The 18791-nt window shown below is 53.0% G+C and overlaps 2 protein-coding genes across 3 annotated transcripts in view; both read left to right on the top strand.

Moving 5' to 3' along the window:
- Positions 1–801: 801 nt before the first annotated feature.
- On the top strand, positions 802–1398 carry LOC138666380 (cilia- and flagella-associated protein 251-like). The gene has a single exon (XM_069754608.1). It carries the CDS (start codon positions 802–804, stop codon positions 1396–1398), a length of 597 nt encoding a protein of 198 aa, XP_069610709.1.
- A 2285-nt stretch (positions 1399–3683) lies between these two features.
- The window catches only part of SPAG9 (sperm associated antigen 9), a 66147-nt gene continuing 51039 nt past the window's right edge, over positions 3684–18791 (top strand). For both annotated transcript variants that reach the window (XM_069749109.1, XM_069749108.1), the window contains exons 1-4: positions 3684–4078; positions 13592–13712; positions 15091–15161; positions 15302–15396. In XM_069749109.1, the coding sequence (XP_069605210.1) occupies positions 3770–4078; positions 13592–13712; positions 15091–15161; positions 15302–15396 (596 nt within the window). In that variant the 5' untranslated portion in view covers positions 3684–3769. The remainder of the gene's footprint in view (positions 4079–13591; positions 13713–15090; positions 15162–15301; positions 15397–18791) is intronic.

Genomic DNA, 18791 nt, shown 5'->3' with positions numbered 1-18791 from the left:
GAGGAAAGAGGAGAATCCAGAGAAGGAAGAGGAGAATCCAGAGAGGGGGAAGGAAAATTAGGAGAGGGAGGAGCAGAATATGGAGAGTGAGGAGGAGAATCCAGAGAAGGAAGAGGAGAATCCAGAGAGAGGGGAGGAAAATGATGAGAGGGAGGAGCAGAATATGGAGAGTGAGGAGGAGAATCCAGAGAAGGAAGAGGAGAATCCAGAGAGGGGGAAGGAAAATGAGGAGAGGGAGGAGCAGAATATGGAGAGTGAGGAGGAGAATCCAGAGAAGGAAGAGGAGAATCCAGAGAGAGGGGAGGAAAATGATGAGAGGGAGGAGCAGAATATGGAGAGTGAGGAGGAGAATCCAGAGAAGGAAGAGGAGAATCCAGAGAGGGGGAAGGAAAATGAGGAGAGGGAGGAGCAGAATATGGAAAGCGAGGAGGAGAATCCAGAGAAGGAAGAGGAGAATCCAGAGAGGGGGAAGGAAAATGAGGAGAGGGAGGAGCAGAATATGGAGAGTGAGGAGGAGAATCCAGAGAAGGAAGAGGAGAATCCAGAGAGGGGGAAGGCAAATGAGGAGAGGGAGGAGCAGAATATGGAGAGCGAGGAGGAGAATCCAGAGAAGGAAGAGGAGAATCCAGAGAGAGGGGAGGAAAATGATGAGAGGGAGGAGCAGAATATGGAGAGTGAGGAGGAGAATCCAGAAAGGAGAATCCAGGAAGAAAGGATCCAGAGAGGAAAGAGGAGAATCCAGAGAAGGAAGAGGAGAATCCAGAGAGGGGGGAGGAAAATTAGGAGAGGGAGGAGCAGAATATGGAGAGTGAGGAGGAGAATCCAGAGAAGGAAGAGGAGAATCCAGAGAGAGGGGAGGAAAATGATGAGATGGAGGAGCAGAATATGGAGAGTGAGGAGGAGAATCCAGAGAAGGAAGAGGAGAATCCAGAGAGGGGGAAGGAAAATGAGGAGAGGGAGGAGCAGAATATGGAGAGTGAGGAGGAGAATCCAGAGAAGGAAGAGGAGAATCCAGAGAGTGGGGAGGAAAATGATGAGAGGGAGGAGCAGAATATGGAGAGTGAGGAGGAGAATCCAGAGAAGGAAGAGGAGAATCCAGAGAGGGGGGAGGAAAATGAGGAGCGGGAGGAGCAGAATATGGAAAGCGAGGAGGATAATCCAGAGAAGGAAGAGGAGAATCCAGAGAGGGGGAAGGAAAATGAGGAGAGGGAGGAGCAGAATATGGAGAGTGAGGAGGAGAATCCAGAGAAGGAAGAGGAGAATCCAGAGAGGGGGAAGGCAAATGAGGAGAGGGAGGAGCAGAATATGGAGAGTGAAGAGGAGAATCCAGAGAGGGGGGAGGAGAGGGAGGAGCAGAATATGGAGAGTGAGGAGGAGAATCCAGAGAAGGAGTGTTAACAGGTGTACGGATGCAATAGCACAGACAATGAGCAGACACCGGGGCTTACACCAACAACTAATTATTAGATTAATACAATTACAGGGGGGCCCGCGGCACAATATTAGGGGGCAGCGTAAATGGTGAAGATTTCCTAGGAAGACACAGTTGAGCAGGATACTGACCCATTGCTACTTACACCCCCTCATTCCATTATGACCACTAAATAACTGTTATCGGCAGTGATGTCTAGGTCCTAATAAAAGGGCGTCCCTGAAGAAAGGGCTCGGCCCCCACTTTGTACCATCTACACTGGAAGCGACGGCTCACACGGACGTCCCTCCGCAGCGGCCTAGTCGTCGCTCTCTCTGACCTGGGTCTGCGCACTCCGCTCAGCTCTCGCAGCTCTGGTCCCGTTTGGGTCTTTACTTGGATCTGGTCTCTTGTAACTAGCTCGCTGCAGCATATCTCCGTCCTCCTACAAATCCAGGAGCTAACACCTCCCCTTCACTGCCCTCCTGGGCCTTTTATAGTTACTAACTGCGCCACGGCTACCGCCTGGTGTCTCCTCTAACCTTTTCTCCAAGGGAACATACATTTCACTCTTCAGTTCCTACTAATGTAATTATTACTACTTTCACCAGCAGATGGCGCACTCCGAGACAACTCTGTTAGGCATTAACCATGTGCGTCTTCTCACTTGTCTATCTCCTGGGAGAAGATCCAGAAGAGGGAGGAGGAGAGAGAAAGGAGGAGGATCAGGAGAGGAAGGAGGAGGATCAGAAGAGACAGGAAGATAATCAGGAGAGAGAGGAAGGAAGAGAACCAGGAGAGGAAGGAGGAGAATCAGCAGAGGGAGGAGAATCAGGAGAGGAAGGAGGAGGATCAGGAGAGGCAGGAAGATAATCAGCAGAGGGAGGAAGGAAGAGAACCAGGAGAGGAAGGAGGAGAATCAGCAGAGGGAGGAGAATCAGGAGAGGCAGGAAGATAATCAGGAGAGGGAGGAAGGAAGAGAACCAGGAGAGGGAGGAGGAGAATCAGGAGAGGAAGGAGGAGGATCAGAAGAGGCAGGAAGATAATCAGCAGAGGGAGGAAGGAAGAGAACCAGGAGAGGAAGGAGGAGAATCAGCAGAGGGAGGAGGATCAGGAGAGGCAGGAAGATAATCAGGAGAGGGAGGAAGGAAGAGAACCAGGAGAGGGAGGAGGAGAATCAGGAGAGGAAGGAGGAGGATCAGGAGAGACAGGAAGATAATCAGGAGAGGAAGGAAGGAAGAGAACCAGGAGAGGAAGGAGGAGAATCAGAAGAGGAAGGAGGAGGATCAGGAGAGGCAGGAAGATAATCAGGAGAGGGAGGAAGGAAGAGAACCAGGAGAGGAAGGAGGAGAATCAGGAGAGGAAGGAGGAGGATCAGGAGAGACAGGAAGATAATCAGGAGAGGAAGGAAGGAAGAGAACCAGGAGAGGAAGGAGGAGAATCAGAAGAGGAAGGAGGAGGATCAGGAGAGGCAGGAAGATAATCAGGAGAGGGAGGAAGGAAGAGAACCAGGAGAGGGAGGAGGAGAATCAGGAGAGGAAGGAGGAGTGGAATTAGGAGAGGGAGGAAGAGGATCAGGAGACGAAGGAGGAGGGGAATTAGGAGAGGGAGGAAGAGGATCAAGAGAGGGAGGAGGAGAATCAGGAGAGGAGGGAGGAGGGGAATTAGGAGAGGGAGGAAGAGGATAAAGAGAGGGAGGAGGGGAATCAGGAGAGGGAGGAAGAGGATCAGGAGAGGAAGAGAATCAGGAGAAGAAGGTGGGGATCAAGAGAGGGAGGAGAAGAATCAGGAGAGGGAGGGGGAGAATCAGGAGAGGAAGGAGGAGGATCTGGAGAGGGAGGAGGAGAATTATGAGAATCAAGACAGAATAAAAGAGAGGAAAATCAGGAGGGAGGAGGAGGATCAGGAGAGGGAGGAGGAGAATTATGAGAATCAAGACAGAATAAAAGAGAGGAAAATCAGGAGGGAGGAGGAGGATTAGGAGAGGGAGGAGGAGAATCAGGAAAGGGAGGGGGAGAATCAGGAGAGGAAGGGGGAGAATCGGAAGAGAGGAGGAGATGAAGGAGAGGGAGGAGGAGAATCAGGAAAGGGAGGTGGAGAATCAGGGAAGAGAGGAGGAGAATCAGGAGAGGAAGGGGAGAATCAGGGAAGAGAGGAGGAGATGAAAGAGAAAAATCCAGAGTGGGCGGGGCTAACGGGTGGGGAGGTGTCAAGGAAGAAGGCGGGGCACGTGTGGAGCAGCTGACAGTGGGCGGTGCTACGATTGGCCCCGCCCCGCGCTGACGTCAGGCTGCTCCTAGCGGTGGCGGCGGCGGCGGCGGTGTCGGCTCCGGCCCGGGCAGCAGTCAGGCCGCGGACATGGAGCTGGAGGAGGGCGGCCTGGTGTACCAGGAGGAGGCGGGCGGCGCGGCGGGGGCCGTCATGTCGGATCGGGTGTCCGGCCTCGCCGCCTCCATCTACCGGGAGCTGGAGCGGCTGATCGGCCGCTATGAGGAGGACGCGGTGAAGCAGCTGATGCCGCTGGTGGTGGCCGTGCTGGAGAACCTGGAAGCCGTGTGCGCCGAGAACCAGGAGCATGAGGTGGAGCTGGAGCTGCTGCGGGAGGACAACGAGCAACTGCTCACCCAGTACGAGCGGGAGAAGGCGCTGAGGAAGCACGCGGAGGAGGTGAGGGGCCGGGAGGGACCCCCAGTGCTGCCCCCCGGAGAGGAGACCCCCCCAGTGCTGCCCCCCGGAGAGGAGACCCCCCCAGTGCTGCCCCCCGGAGAGGAGACCCCCCCAGTGCTGCCCCCCGGAGAGGAGACCCCCCCAGTGCTGCCCCCCGGAGAGGAGACCCCCCCAGTGCTGCCCCCCGGAGAGGAGACCCCCCCAGTGCTGCCCCCCGGAGAGGAGACCCCCCCAGTGCTGCCCCCCGGAGAGGAGACCCCCCCAGTGCTGCCCCCCGGAGAGGAGACCCCCCCAGTGCTGCCCCTCCGGAGAGGAGACCCCCAGTGCTGCCCCTCCGGAGAGGAGACCCCCAGTGCTGCCCCTCCGGAGAGGAGACCCCCAGTGCTGCCCCTCCGGAGAGGAGACCCCCAGTGCTGCCCCTCCGGAGAGGAGACCCCCAGTGCTGCCCCTCCGGAGAGGAGACCCCCAGTGCTGCCCCTCCGGAGAGGAGACCCCCAGTGCTGCCCCTCCGGAGAGGAGACCCCCAGTGCTGCCCCTCCGGAGAGGAGACCCCCAGTGCTGCCCCTCCGGAGAGGAGACCCCCAGTGCTGCCCCATCCGGAGAGGAGACCCCCAGTGCTGCCCCATCCGGAGAGGAGACCCCCAGTGCTGCCCCATCCGGAGAGGAGACCCCCAGTGCTGCCCCATCCGGAGAGGAGACCCCCAGTGCTGCCCCATCCGGAGAGGAGACCCCCAGTGCTGCCCCATCCGGAGAGGAGACCCCCAGTGCTGCCCCATCCGGAGAGGAGACCCCCAGTGCTGCCCCTCCGGAGAGGAGACCCCCAGTGCTGCCCCATCCGGAGAGGAGACCCCCAGTGCTGCCCCATCCGGAGAGGAGACCCCCAGTGCTGCCCCATCCGGAGAGGAGACCCCCAGTGCTGCCCCATCCGGAGAGGAGACCCCCAGTGCTGCCCCATCCGGAGAGGAGACCCCCCAGTGCGCTTAGTGGGGGCCTCCATTATCGGGGGGACAGGTGCGCTTAGTGGGGTCCTCCATTATCGGGGGGCAGGTGCGCTTAGTGGGGGCCTCCATTATCGGGGGGCAGGTGCGCTTAGTGGGGGCCTCCATTATCGGGGGGCAGGTGCGCTTAGTGGGGGCCTCCATTATCGGGGGGCAGGTGCGCTTAGTGGGGGCCTCCATTATCGGGGGGCAGGTGCGCTTAGTGGGGTCCTCCATTATCGGGGGGCAGGTGCGCTTAGTGGGGTCCTCCATTATCGGGGGGCAGGTGCGCTTAGTGGGGTCCTCCATTATCGGGGGGCAGGTGCGCTTAGTGGGGTCCTCCATTATCGGGGGGCAGGTGCGCTTAGTGGGGTCCTCCATTATCGGGGGGCAGGTGCGCTTAGTGGGGGCCTCCATTATCGGGGGGCAGGTGCGCTTAGTGGGGGCCTCCATTATCGGGGGGCTGTTGCATCTCGTGGTCCTGGTGTATTGTGGCAGGCCGGAGGGCCCTCGTGGGACGTTTTTGTGGCCCCTGTTGATTTCGCTCTGAGGTCCCGATTGTTGCTTGTGTTGGGGTCTTTCTTCTCGGGACCCTCGCTCTGTAGTTTGGGCACGTGAGCCGCTTTCATCCTCTGTGCTGCTGTGGTGACAAGAACATTGGGTTGACTCAATATAAGCTGTAATATGGCCGCGCTGTGGGGGAGGGTAAGGGGGCGACTTATGGGAGCGCACAGGGTGCAGACCACCTTATCTAGTAGAGGATCAGTACAGGAAGCACAACCCCCATCATCCCATCCTTCCTAAGGAAATCCCAGCAGCCGCACATTCCAGGCTCATCACCAGACTGTTCAGAGGAATGGCTGATAACAGGGAGCAATAGAGCGCACAGTAAATTGGGACAGGGATGAGCGAGGAAAATGGGGATGGAGACAGGTGATGCCCCCTATATCCAGCATCACTGGAAGGAGCCCCCGGAAACCCCAACGTAAAGTGGGCAAGCTCTTAATGAGTCGCACGGGTCAGGGTGGGCTCATGCTCACTTCAGGGGCTGAGGGTTTGTTACATTGTGTCTCCTGGGCCCAACACATAGTAACCGTTCAGGACAGAGGCCTTCACCTCCCAGCTTAGTCTGGGCTGGATACAATGTAACAAACCCTCAGCTGTGACACGGCTTTCGTAACAGTGTAGTTTTCAGCAGAGATCTGCTGGAGCGTGTCGGAACCATGCTGAAGATGAAGATTTCTAGCACTAAGTCTGTACCGGCCCTTTAATTAGCTCTTGCTGTGCAATTATTCTGCACTTTTTCCTGTGACTCATGTGGGATCTGTCACCTCGCTGACCGTCACCCCGACTCCACCCGAGGCCTCTCCCCACCGCTCCAGCTCTGCGCTGTGATCTGCAGAGCCGCATCCTGCACGGGACTCCTGATGTGGCACTGACGCCGGCGCTGTCACAGCTGCAGATCAGAGAGGGGCTAGAAAGTCCTGTGCTGTCCACATATATAGGAATATTCAGGAGAATTCTCTGCATACTAACATGCTAAAGAGGAGGCTGATAAGTCACACAGCAAGGAAAGGGTCCCCCCTGTGTGGGTCACACAGCCAATCATCCGCCCAGGTCATCTGTACTATACTCCAGAGCTGCACTCACTATTTTGCTGGTGCAGTCACTGTGTACACACATTACATTACTGATCCTGAGTTACATCCTGTATTATATCCAGAGCTGCACTCACTATTCTGCTGGTGCAGTCACTGTGTAAATACATTACATTACTGATCCTGAGTTACATCCTGTATTATACCCCAGAGCTGCACTCACTATTCTGCTGGTGCAGTCACTGTGTACATACATTACTGATCCTGAGTTACATCCTGTATTATACTCCAGAGCTGCACTCACTATTCTGCTGGTGCAGTCACTGTGTACATACATTACATTACTAATCCTGAGTTACATCCTGTATTATAATCCAGAGCTGCACTCACTATTCTGCTGGTGCAGTCACTGTGCACATACATTACATTACTGATCCTGAGTTACATCCTGTATTATACTCCAGAGCTGCACTCACTATTCTGCTGGTGCAGGCACTGTGTACATACATTACATTACTGATCCTGAGTTACATCCTGTATTATACTCCAGAGCTGCACTCACTATTCTGCTGGTGCAGTCACTGTGCACATACATTACATTACTGATCCTGAGTTACATCCTGTATTATACCCCAGAGCTGCACTCACTATTCTGCTGGTGCAGTCACTGTGTACATACATTACTGATCCTGAGTTACATCCTGTATTATACTCCAGAGCTGCACTCACTATTCTGCTGCTGTAGTCACTGTGTACATACATTACTGATCCTAAGTTACATCCTGTATTATACCCCAGAGCTGCACTCGCTATTCTGCTGGTGCAGTCACTGTGTACATACATTACATTACTGATCCTGAGTTACATCCTGTATTATACCCCAGAGCTGCACTCACTAGTTTGCTGGTGCAGTCACTGTGTACATACATTACTGATCCTGAGTTACATCCTGTATTATACTCCAGAGCTGCACTCACTGTTCTGCTGGTGCAGTCACTGTGTACATACATTGCATTAATGATCCTGAGTTACTTCCTGTATTATACCCCAGAGCTGCACTCACTATTCTGCTGCTGTAGTCACTGTGTACATACATTACTGATCCTAAGTTACATCCTGTATTATACTCCAGAGCTGCACTCACTATTCTGCTGGTGCAGTCACTGTGTACATACATTACTGATCCTGAGTTACATCCTGTATTATACCTCAGAGCTGAACTCACTGTTCTGCTGGTGCAGTCACTGTGTACATACATTACATTACTGATCCTGAGTTACATCCTGTATTATACTCCAGAGCTGCACTCGCTGTTCTGCTGGTGCAGTCACTGTGTACATACATTACTGATCCTGACTTACATCCTGTATTATACCCCAGAGCTGCACTCACTATTCTGCTGGTGCAGTCACTGTGTACATACATACATTACAGATCCTGAGTTACATCCTGTGTTATACCCCAGAGCTGCACTCGCTGTTCTGCTGGTGCAGTCACTGTGTACATACATTACTGATCCTGACTTACATCCTGTATTATACCCCAGAGCTGCACTCACTATTCTGCTGGTGCAGTCACTGTGTACATACATTACATTACTGATCCTGAGTTACATCCTGTATTATACTCCAGAGCTGCACTCACTATTCTGCTGGTGCAGTCACTGTGTACATACATTACATTACTGATCCTGAGTTACATCCTGTATTATACTCCAGAGCTGCACTCACTATTCTGCTGGTACAGTCACTGTATACATACATTACATTACTGATCCTGAGTTACATCCTGTAGTACACCACAGAGCTGCACTCACTATTCTGCTGATGCAGTCACTGTATACATACATTACATTACTGATCCTGAGTTACATCCTGTATTATTCCCCAGAGCTGCACTCACTATTCTGCTGGTGCAGTCACTGTGTACATACATTACATTACTGATCCTGAGTTACATCCTGTATCATACTCCAGAGCTGCACTCACTATTCTGCTGGTGCAGTCACTGTATACATACACTACTGATCCTGAGTTACATCCTGTATTATACTCCAGAGCTGCACTCACTATTCTGCTGGTGCAGTCACTGTGTACATACATTACATTACTGATCCTGAGTTACATCCTGTATTATACTCCAGAGCTGCACTCACTATTCTGCTGGTGCAGTCACTGTGCACATACATTACATTACTGATCCTGAGTTACATCCTGTATTATACCCCAGAGCTGCACTCACTATTCTGCTGGTGCAGTCACTGTGTACATACATTACATTACTGATCCTGAGTTACATCCTGTACTATACTCCAGAGCTGCACTCACTATTCTGCTGGTGCAGTCACTGTATACATACATTACATTACTGATCCTGAGTTACATCCTGTACTATACTCCAGAGCTGCACTCACTATTCTGCTGCTGTAGTCACTGTGTACAGACATTACTGATCCTAAGTTACATCCTGTATTATACCCCCGAGCTGCACTCACTATTCTGCTGGTGCAGTCACTGTGTACATACATTACTGATCCTGAGTTACATCCTGTATTATACTCCAGAGCTGCACTCACTGTTCTGCTGGTGCAGTCACTGTGTACATACATTGCATTACTGTTCCTGAGTTACATCCTGTATTATACCCCAGAGCTGCACTCACTATTCTGCTGGTGCAGTCAGTGTGTACATACATTACATTACTGATCCTGAGTTACATCCTGTATTATACTCCAGAGCTGCACTCACTATTCTGCTGGTGCAGTCACTGTGTACATGCATTACATTACTGATCCTGAGTTACATCCTGTATTATACTCCAGAGCTGCACTCACTATTCTGCTGGTACAGTCACTGTATACATACATTACATTACTGATCCTGAGTTACATCCTGTATTATACCACAGAGCTGCACTCACTATTCTGCTGGTACAGTCACTGTATACATACATTACATTACTGATCCTCAGTTACATCCTGTATTATACTCCAGAGCTGCACTCACTATTCTGCTGGTGCAGTCACTGTGTACATACATTACATTACTGATCCTGAGTTACATCCTGTATTATATACCCCAGAGCTGCACTCACTATTCTGCTGGTGCAGTCACTGTGTACATACATTACATTACTGATCCTGAGTTACTTCCTGTATTATACCCCAGAGCTGCCACTCACTATTCTGCTGCTGTAGTCACTGTGTACATACATTACTGATCCTAAGTTACATCCTGTATTATACTCCAGAGCTGCACTCACTATTCTGCTGGTGCAGTCACTGTGTACATACATTACTGATCCTGAGTTACATCCTGTATTATACTCCAGAGCTGCACTCGCTGTTCTGCTGGTGCAGTCACTGTGTACATACATTACTGATCCTGACTTACATCCTGTATTATACCCCAGAGCTGCACTCACTATTCTGCTGGTGCAGTCACTGTGTACATACATTACTGATCCTGAGTTACATCCTGTATTATACTCCAGAGCTGCACTCACTATTCTGCTGGTACAGTCACTGTATACATACATTACATTACTGATCCTGAGTTACATCCTGTATTATACCACAGAGCTGCACTCACTATTCTGCTGGTACAGTCACTGTATACATACATTACATTACTGATCCTCAGTTACATCCTGTATTATACTCCAGAGCTGCACTCACTATTCTGCTGGTGCAGTCACTGTGTACATACATTACATTACTGATCCTGAGTTACATCCTGTATTATATACCCCAGAGCTGCACTCACTATTCTGCTGGTGCAGTCACTGTGTACATACATTACATTACTGATCCTGAGTTACATCCTGTATTATACTCCAGAGCTGCGCTCACTAGTTTTGGTAGTCTGTACCTCATGTGTTGGCCATAAATCACAATCTGTTGTCCTTATTTCACCTCTTGGAGTTTCTGCTGTTGACCCTTCCCCGGCTGGAGCCTGCGCTGTTGACCCTTCCCCGGCTGGAGCCTGCGCTGTTGACCCTTCCCCGGCTGGAGCCTGCGCTGTTGACCCTTCCCCGGCTGGAGCCTGCGCTGTTGACCCTTCCCCGGCTGGAGCCTGCGCTGTTGACCCTTCCCCGGCTGGAGCCTGCGCTGTTGACCCTTCCCCGGCTGGAGCCTGCGCTGTTGACCCTTCCCCGGCTGGAGCCTGCGCTGTTGACCCTTCCCCGGCTGGAGCCTGCGCTGTTGACCCTTCCCCGGCTGGAGCCTGCGCTGTTGACCCTTCCCCGGCTGGAGCCTGCGCTGTTGACCCTTCCCCGGCTGGAGCCTGCGCTGTTGACCCTTCCCCGGCTGGAGCCTGCGCTGTTGACCCTTCCCCGGCTGGAGCCTGCGCTGTTGACCCTTCCCCGGCTGGAGCCTGCGCTGTTGACCCTTCCCCGGCTGGAGCCTGCGCTGTTGACCCTTCCCCGGCTGGAGCCTGCGCTGTTGACCCTTCCCCGGCTGGAGCCTGCGCTGTTGACCCTTCCCCGGCTGGAGCCTGCGCTGTTGACCCTTCCCCGGCTGGAGCCTGCGCTGTTGACCCTTCCCCGGCTGGAGCCTGCGCTGTTGACCCTTCCCCGGCTGGAGCCTGCGCTGTTGACCCTTCCCCGGCTGGAGCCTGCGCTGTTGACCCTTCCCCGGCTGGAGCCTGCGCTGTTGACCCTTCCCCGGCTGGAGCCTGCGCTGTTGACCCTTCCCCGGCTGGAGCCTGCGCTGTTGACCCTTCCCCGGCTGGAGCCTGCGCTGTTGACCCTTCCCCGGCTGGAGCCTGCGCTGTTGACCCTTCCCCGGCTGGAGCCTGCGCTGTTGACCCTTCCCCGGCTGGAGCCTGCGCTGTTGACCCTTCCCCGGCTGGAGCCTGCGCTGTTGACCCTTCCCCGGCTGGAGCCTGCGCTGTTGACCCTTCCCCGGCTGGAGCCTGCGCTGTTGACCCTTCCCCGGCTGGAGCCTGCGCTGTTGACCCTTCCCCGGCTGGAGCCTGCGCTGTTGACCCTTCCCCGGCTGGAGCCTGCGCTGTTGACCCTTCCCCGGCTGGAGCCTGCGCTGTTGACCCTTCCCCGGCTGGAGCCTGCGCTGTTGACCCTTCCCCGGCTGGAGCCTGCGCTGTTGACCCTTCCCCGGCTGGAGCCTGCGCTGTTGACCCTTCCCCGGCTGGAGCCTGCGCTGTTGACCCTTCCCCGGCTGGAGCCTGCGCTGTTGACCCTTCCCCGGCTGGAGCCTGCGCTGTTGACCCTTCCCCGGCTGGAGCCTGCGCTGTTGACCCTTCCCCGGCTGGAGCCTGCGCTGTTGACCCTTCCCCGGCTGGAGCCTGCGCTGTTGACCCTTCCCCGGCTGGAGCCTGCGCTGTTGACCCTTCCATATGACAACCCTTCCTGTCCACCAGTCCAGAATGTGTGATACCTGTCGGAGTGAAGGATCTTCCACCTCCGCAGCTTTACTATTCACCTTGTGTTAATAACAGAGATGAACTGTTTTCCGTCTACAGCTCCTATGCAGAGCGGTGTGTGTCCATGGTTACAGACTGCAGTCACGTTACCCCCACCCCCAGGATAGCTCCATGGAGATGCATAGGACTGCAGAGGAGCTGTGGACACAAACTGGAGTTCTGCAAACACCACTGAATATACTTCATAACTATGCAAAAGTCTTCATCCCCTGTGTGTGACAGAGCGCCAGTAGTGATCACAAACACGGGCTGCTGGGTGGGTCCCGCTTCCTGCTGTCATGTCCGCACTGTGCACAGCCCCTGTCAGTGGATGTCTCATGCTGCCGTCACTTGGTCATGGGCCGGGGGTGACGACCACATGGTACGCTTCCGCAGTCCAGGAAATCCCCACTTCAAGACGGAGGGGAGACTGGGGTGGGGGATGGGACAGAGTGGAGCCTGGAGTGGGAGGTCTCGTGTGTCTGCGTCGCTGTCTCGTGTTTGGCGGTACATCTGCGTCGTTGTCCAGCGGTACGTCTGTGTCACGTGTCTGGCTGGCTAGGATTGGACTTTTTTCTATTCTTCTACCCGAGAGTGACGATGGAACCACTCACCTGTGTGCCGACGGTCCCTCCTGTGCGCCGACGGTCCCTGCTGTGCGCCGACGGTCTCTCCTGTGCGCCGACGGTCGTGGAGCCGGCCCTTTGGTTCTCGGTGTGCTGTTTTTTCGGTGCGAGGACATTTTGTAGTTTATTTGGCGCCAGTGGCAGCGACAGATTTGCTGCTGGGATAATACAGGACTGCTGGTGAAGTGAGGGGCGCAGCGGTGCTGGCACGGGGGTGGCCGGCCAGGAATTTTCGCTCGGTCAGTTCCTATCACAATGGGTGGGATGACGGGCTCTGGGACTGCTGGTCTGGGACTTTCTAGAGCCCCGTGCGGGGGGTCAGCGCAGGTTCATTGTGAGCAGTGACCCCCGGCCCCTGTGGGGGGCAGCATACAAATATTTTACATTGCACTTCATATAATGCAATCACCCAGCGCTGCAATCAGAGTTCTGCTGCGATTCTGTTGGCTCTCAGGAGCTGTCACCTGCCGGTTCACAGCATTGTGTGCCATGTTGGCTCCTATTAACAAGCAGTAAAATAGAGAAATAACATCACCCACAAGTTCTATGATTCCAGTAGATGGATTACCCAGTCTTGTGGGCGTGAGGTCGGATTGTGGGCCGCAGGGCCGACGACGTGTCAGTCAGAAGGCCTGTGCCTTGTGATGTGAACACACGAGGTTCTGTGCAGAAGGGGCGAAGTCTGGAAGTTTCTGAGCCCAATATGGGCTGAAGGGGTTAACCGATGCAGGATATGACTGTATGGTCAGGAGCGTTATGCCCCCTAGTGGACAATCTGTATATGACACGGTTAACCCTGTGACACCCGCAGGGCTGCTGATTTAGGGGTGCAGGGGTTAATTATGATTTAATCGTCTCCTTTAACGAGTTTTCTTCTTTTCTTTCTCTGTAGAAATTCATCGAGTTTGAGGATTTGCAGGAGCAGGACAAGAAGGATCTGCAGCTCCGGGTGGAGTTATTGGAGTCGCAAACCAGACAGCTGGAGCTGAAGGCGAAGAACTATGCGGATCAGAGTAAGAGCTGCTATACGGGGCCATAACATTACTACCACCTGAGGCTCCACATTCCTCCGCAGGTGTCCTGCGGTACCTGGTACGGCAGCAGGAGGTTCTGTGCACCCACCATTATGCCATGATGGGACGCTGTGCAGTGTTGGTACGTGTCACCTCCACATCATACCAAGAATCAATGTGATCAATGCTTTATTCAGTAATTTGGGGTACAGTAGCTCTTCGATAGACTCGGACCAGACACCTTCCCTCACAAGGCTCGCCGTGTGCCAGGAGTGCCCCTTCCCTATACCAGGTGCACCCCACAAGGTCTGCCGTATACCAGACGCACTTTGCAAGACCTGCCTTGTATCAGGAGCACCTTGTGAGGCTTGTTGTGTGCCAGGAGCGCCCCAAAAGGCCCACCGTATACCAGGAGCACTCCTCCCAAATAACTGGAGCACACTGCAAGGCCTGCCTTGTACCAGGAGCACCCCTCCCCTATAACTGGAGCACATTGCAAGACCTGCCGTGTACCAGGAGCACCTCTCTCCTATAACTGGAGCACATTGCAAGGCCTGCTGTATACCAGGAGCGCCTCTACCCTATAACTGGAGCACATTGCAAGACCTGCCGTGTACCAGGAGCACCTCTCTCTTATAACTGGAGCACATTGCAAGGCCTGCCGTGTACCAGGAGCACCTCTCCCCTCTAACTGGAGCACATTGCAAGGCCCGCCGTGTACCAGGAGCACCTCTCCCCTAGAACTGGAGCACATTGCAAGGCCCGCCGTGTACCAAAAGCACCTCTCCCCTATAACTGGAGCACATTGCAAGACCTGCCATGTACCAGGAGCACCTTTCCTATAACTGGAGCACATTGCAAGGCCTGCCGTGTACCAGGAGCGCCTCTACCCTATAACTGGAGCACATTGCAAGGCCTGCCGTGTACCAGGAGCACCTCTCCCCTATAACTGGAGCACATTGCAAGACCTGCCGTGTACCAGGAGCACCTCTTCTCTATAACTGGAGCACATTGCAAGGCTCACCGTGTACCAGGAGCACCCCTACCCTATAACTGGAGCACATTGCAAGGCCTGCCGTGTACTGGGAGCACCCTTCCCCTATACCTGGAGCACATTGCAAGGCCCACCGTGTACCAGGAGCACCCCTGCCCTATAACTGGAGCACATTGCAAGGCCTGCCGTGTACCAGGACCACCCTATACCTGGAGCACCCTGTAAGCCCTGCCATGTTACTCCTTCACCAGTTAGTGGTAGTAATCTTGTGGCTGATGTGTGTGTACACAGACTACCTGCGCTCCCACCTTTCTTCTCCCCGCATTGACATTGCTCACTTCTCGAGTCGTCTCGAGTGATGTTCTCTGGATTTTCTCTTTTCAGTCAGTCGCCTGGAGGAGAGAGAAGCCGAGCTGAAGAAGGAGTACAACGCCCTGCACCAGCGCCATTCCGAGGTACGGCGGCCCCTACATGGGCTCCTCACCGTCCCTGTACATTAGGACTAGGCTTTCACTTTGTGTGTAGTTGGAGCCCCCCATAATGTAGAATGGTGGGCTATAAATCCCGCTGCTAATAATCCCACCTCTTCCTGCAGATTATCCACAACTACATGGAACACCTGGAGCGGAGCAAGCTGCAGCAGCTGCTGGGGGCCGAGCCGCTGGACCCCACCCTGCACAGCAAGATCAGGTACGGGGGAGGGGAGACAATGGCCCCAGTGTGTGGAAATCCCCCAACAATGCTGCGGCTGATGCAGAAAAGCCGGATGAATGATCGGAATTCATAGGGGCCGTCACCGGGGCACAATGCCGCCATTTATGCTTCTTCTAAGAAGTTGTAAGTTGCAGGCTGTCAGTTTTATACAGCGAGGGCCACAAGAGCGGCCCCGGGGCCCCTGTGCTATGTACAGGATGACGCTTATCAGGCCTCACCTACCTATATTGCCCAGAGTAACCAATCACAGTTCCAGTTTCGTTTTGCTAGTGTAGCTAATCAGAGCTCAGGTGTCATTGCCCGCAGCAGCCAAACAGAACTATGCTTTGATTTTACCCAATCAGAGCTTAGCTTTCATGTAGCCAGAGCAGCCTGTCAGAACTCGGGTTACATTGTCAAGGTTAGCAAATCAGAGCCCGGCTTTTATTGTCCAGAGCAACCAATCAGAGCCCAGCTTTCATTTTACCTCAGCAGTATAAGAGGTGACTGCGGCGGAACCCTTTTTCCTGTCAGTCGGAGTCTCCCTGCGGAGAGAGTTGTGTGAGCACAACATGGTGTCCGGTGATGTTGGAGGCGATGGACATGCGGGGTCAGGGTCCGTGCATGGCAGGGGCCCATACGTGGCGGGGGCCAGGTGTGGCGGGGCATCTCTGCCTTTTTTATGGTGTTTTTTTAATAATTTTTGGAGGATTTCTAAGTCCTCTTTTTGTGGTTTTGCTGCCTCATAGCCCCACGTCCAGCCTGGTGTTTTGTAGTTGTAGTATTGGAAGACATTGCCAGTCTTAACATACAATATCGTGGACAATGGGAGTGCGGTGAAATGACAGAAAATGACCTGATAACACGATTCTTCTTCGGTGCTGTTACGTTGATAGACAGGTGAAGATTTGCTTTTTGCGTGGTGAGGTGATGTTCTTTCTGATACAAATGCAGCAGTGCGATAAAGGATTCTTTTTCTAATTGTTTTTCTTATTTTATTTTTTATTTAATTTATATATCATAATGTGTGTTTTGGGGGTGGGGGGGGGGCGGCCTAGAGGATGACGTTTACAGTGCTCTGTGTGATGAGGGTTCTGTTGCTGTGCAATGGGCGCTCTGCATGATGAGATGTTGCGATGCTCTGCACGATGAGGCATGTGACGCTCTGTGCTTTATGATGAGGCATGTGACGCTCTGTGCTTTATGATAAGCATGTGGCGCTCTGCTTTACGATGAAGCATGTGGCGCTCTGCTTTACGATGAGGCATGTGACGCTCTCTGCTTTATGATGAGACATGTGGCGCTCTGTGCTTTATGATGAGATATGTGGCTCTGTGCTCTGAGACATGTGGTGCTCTGTGCTTTATGATGAGGCATGTGGCTCTGTGCTTTATGATGAGATATGTGGCTCTGTGCTCTGAGACATGTGGCGCTCTGTGCTTTATGATGAGGCATGTGGCTCTGCTTTATGATGAGACATGTGGCGCTCTGTGCTTCATGATGAGACGTGGTGCTCTGTGCTTTACGATGAGACATGTGGCTCTGTGCTTTATGATGAGACATGTGGTGCTCTGTGCTTTATGATGAGACATGTGGTGCTCTGTGCTTTATGATGAGACATGTGGTGCTCTGCGCTTTATGATGAGACATGTGGCGCTCTGTGCTTTATGATGAGATATGTGGCTCTGTGCTCTGAGACATGTTGCGCTCTGCGCTTTATGATGAGACATGTGACGCTCTGTGCTTTATGATGAGACATGTGGCTCTGCTTTATGATGAGACATGTGGTGCTCTGTGCTTTATGATGAGACATGTGGCGCTCTGTGCTTTATGATGAGACATGTGGTGCTCTGTGCTTTATGATGAGACATGTGGCTCTGTGCTTTATGATGAGATATGTGGCTCTGTGCTTTATGATGAGACATGTGGCTCTGTGCTTTATGATGAGACATGTGGCGCTCTGTGCTTTATGATGAGACATGTGGTGCTCTGTGCTTTATGATGAGACATGTGGCTCTGTGCTTTATGATGAGATGTGGCTCTGTGCTTTATGATGAGACATGTGGCTCTGTGCTTTATGATGAGATATGTGGCTCTGTGCTTTATGATGAGGCATGTGGTGCTCTGTGCTTTATGATGAGACATGTGGCGCTCTGTGCTTTATGATGAGACATGTGGTGCTCTGTGCTTTATGATGAGACATGTGACGCTCTGTGCTTTATAATGAGACATGTGGCGCTCTGTGCTTTATGATGAGACATGTGGCGCTCTGTGCTTTATGATGAGACATGTGGCGCTCTGTGCTTTATGATGAGACATGTGGTGCTCTGTGCTTTATGATGAGACATGTGGTGCTCTGTGCTTTATGATGAGACATGTGGCGCTCTGTGCTTTATGATGAGACATGTGGCGCTCTGTGCTTTATGATGAGACGTGGTGCTCTGTGCTTTATGATGAGACATGTGGCTCTGTGCTTTATGATGAGGCAAGTGGCGCTCTGTGCTTTATGATGAGGCATGTGGCTCTGTGCTTTATGATGAGATATGTGGCTCTGTGCTCTGAGACATGTGGCGCTCTGTGCTTTATGATGAGGCATGTGGCTCTGCTTTATGATGAGACATGTGGCGCTCTGTGCTTCATGATGAGACGTGGTGCTCTGTGCTTTATGATGAGACATGTGGCTCTGTGCTTTATGATGAGGCATGTGGCTCTGCTCTGAGACATGTTGCGCTCTGCTTTATGATGAGGCATGTGGTGCTCTGTGCTTTATGATGAGACATGTGGTGCTCTGTGCTTTATGATGAGACATGTGGTGCTCTGTGCTTTATGATGAGACACGTGGTGCTCTGTGCTTTATGATGAGACATGTGGCGCTCTGTGCTTTATGATGAGATATGTGGCGCTCTGTGCTTTACGATGAGGCATGTGGCGCTCTGTGCTTTACGATGAGACATGTGGTGCTCTGTGCTTTACGATGAGGCATGTGGCGCTCTGCTTTACGATGAGACATGTGGCGCTCTGTGCTTTATGATGAGACATGTGGTTCTGCTTAATGATGAGGCATGTGGCGCTCTGTGCTTTATGATGAGGCATGTGGTGCTCTGTGCTTTACGATGAGACATATGGCGCTCTGTGCTTTACGATGAGACATGTGGCGCTCTGTGCTTTACGATGAGACATGTGGCGCTCTGTGCTTTATGATGAGACATGTGGCTCTGTGCTTTATAATGAGACATGTGGCGCTCTGCTTTATAATGAGACATGTGGCGCTCTTTGCTTTATGATGAGACATGTGGCGCTCTGTTTTATGATGAGACATGTGGCGCTCTGTTCTTTACGATGAGGCATGTGGCGCTCTGTGCTTTACGATGAGGCATGTGGCTCTGCTTTAT

Source organism: Ranitomeya imitator, chromosome 2 (assembly GCF_032444005.1).
Source record: "Ranitomeya imitator isolate aRanImi1 chromosome 2, aRanImi1.pri, whole genome shotgun sequence".
Classification (NCBI taxonomy): Eukaryota; Metazoa; Chordata; class Amphibia; order Anura; family Dendrobatidae; genus Ranitomeya; species Ranitomeya imitator.
This window is presented reverse-complemented; position numbering and strand designations above follow the sequence as displayed.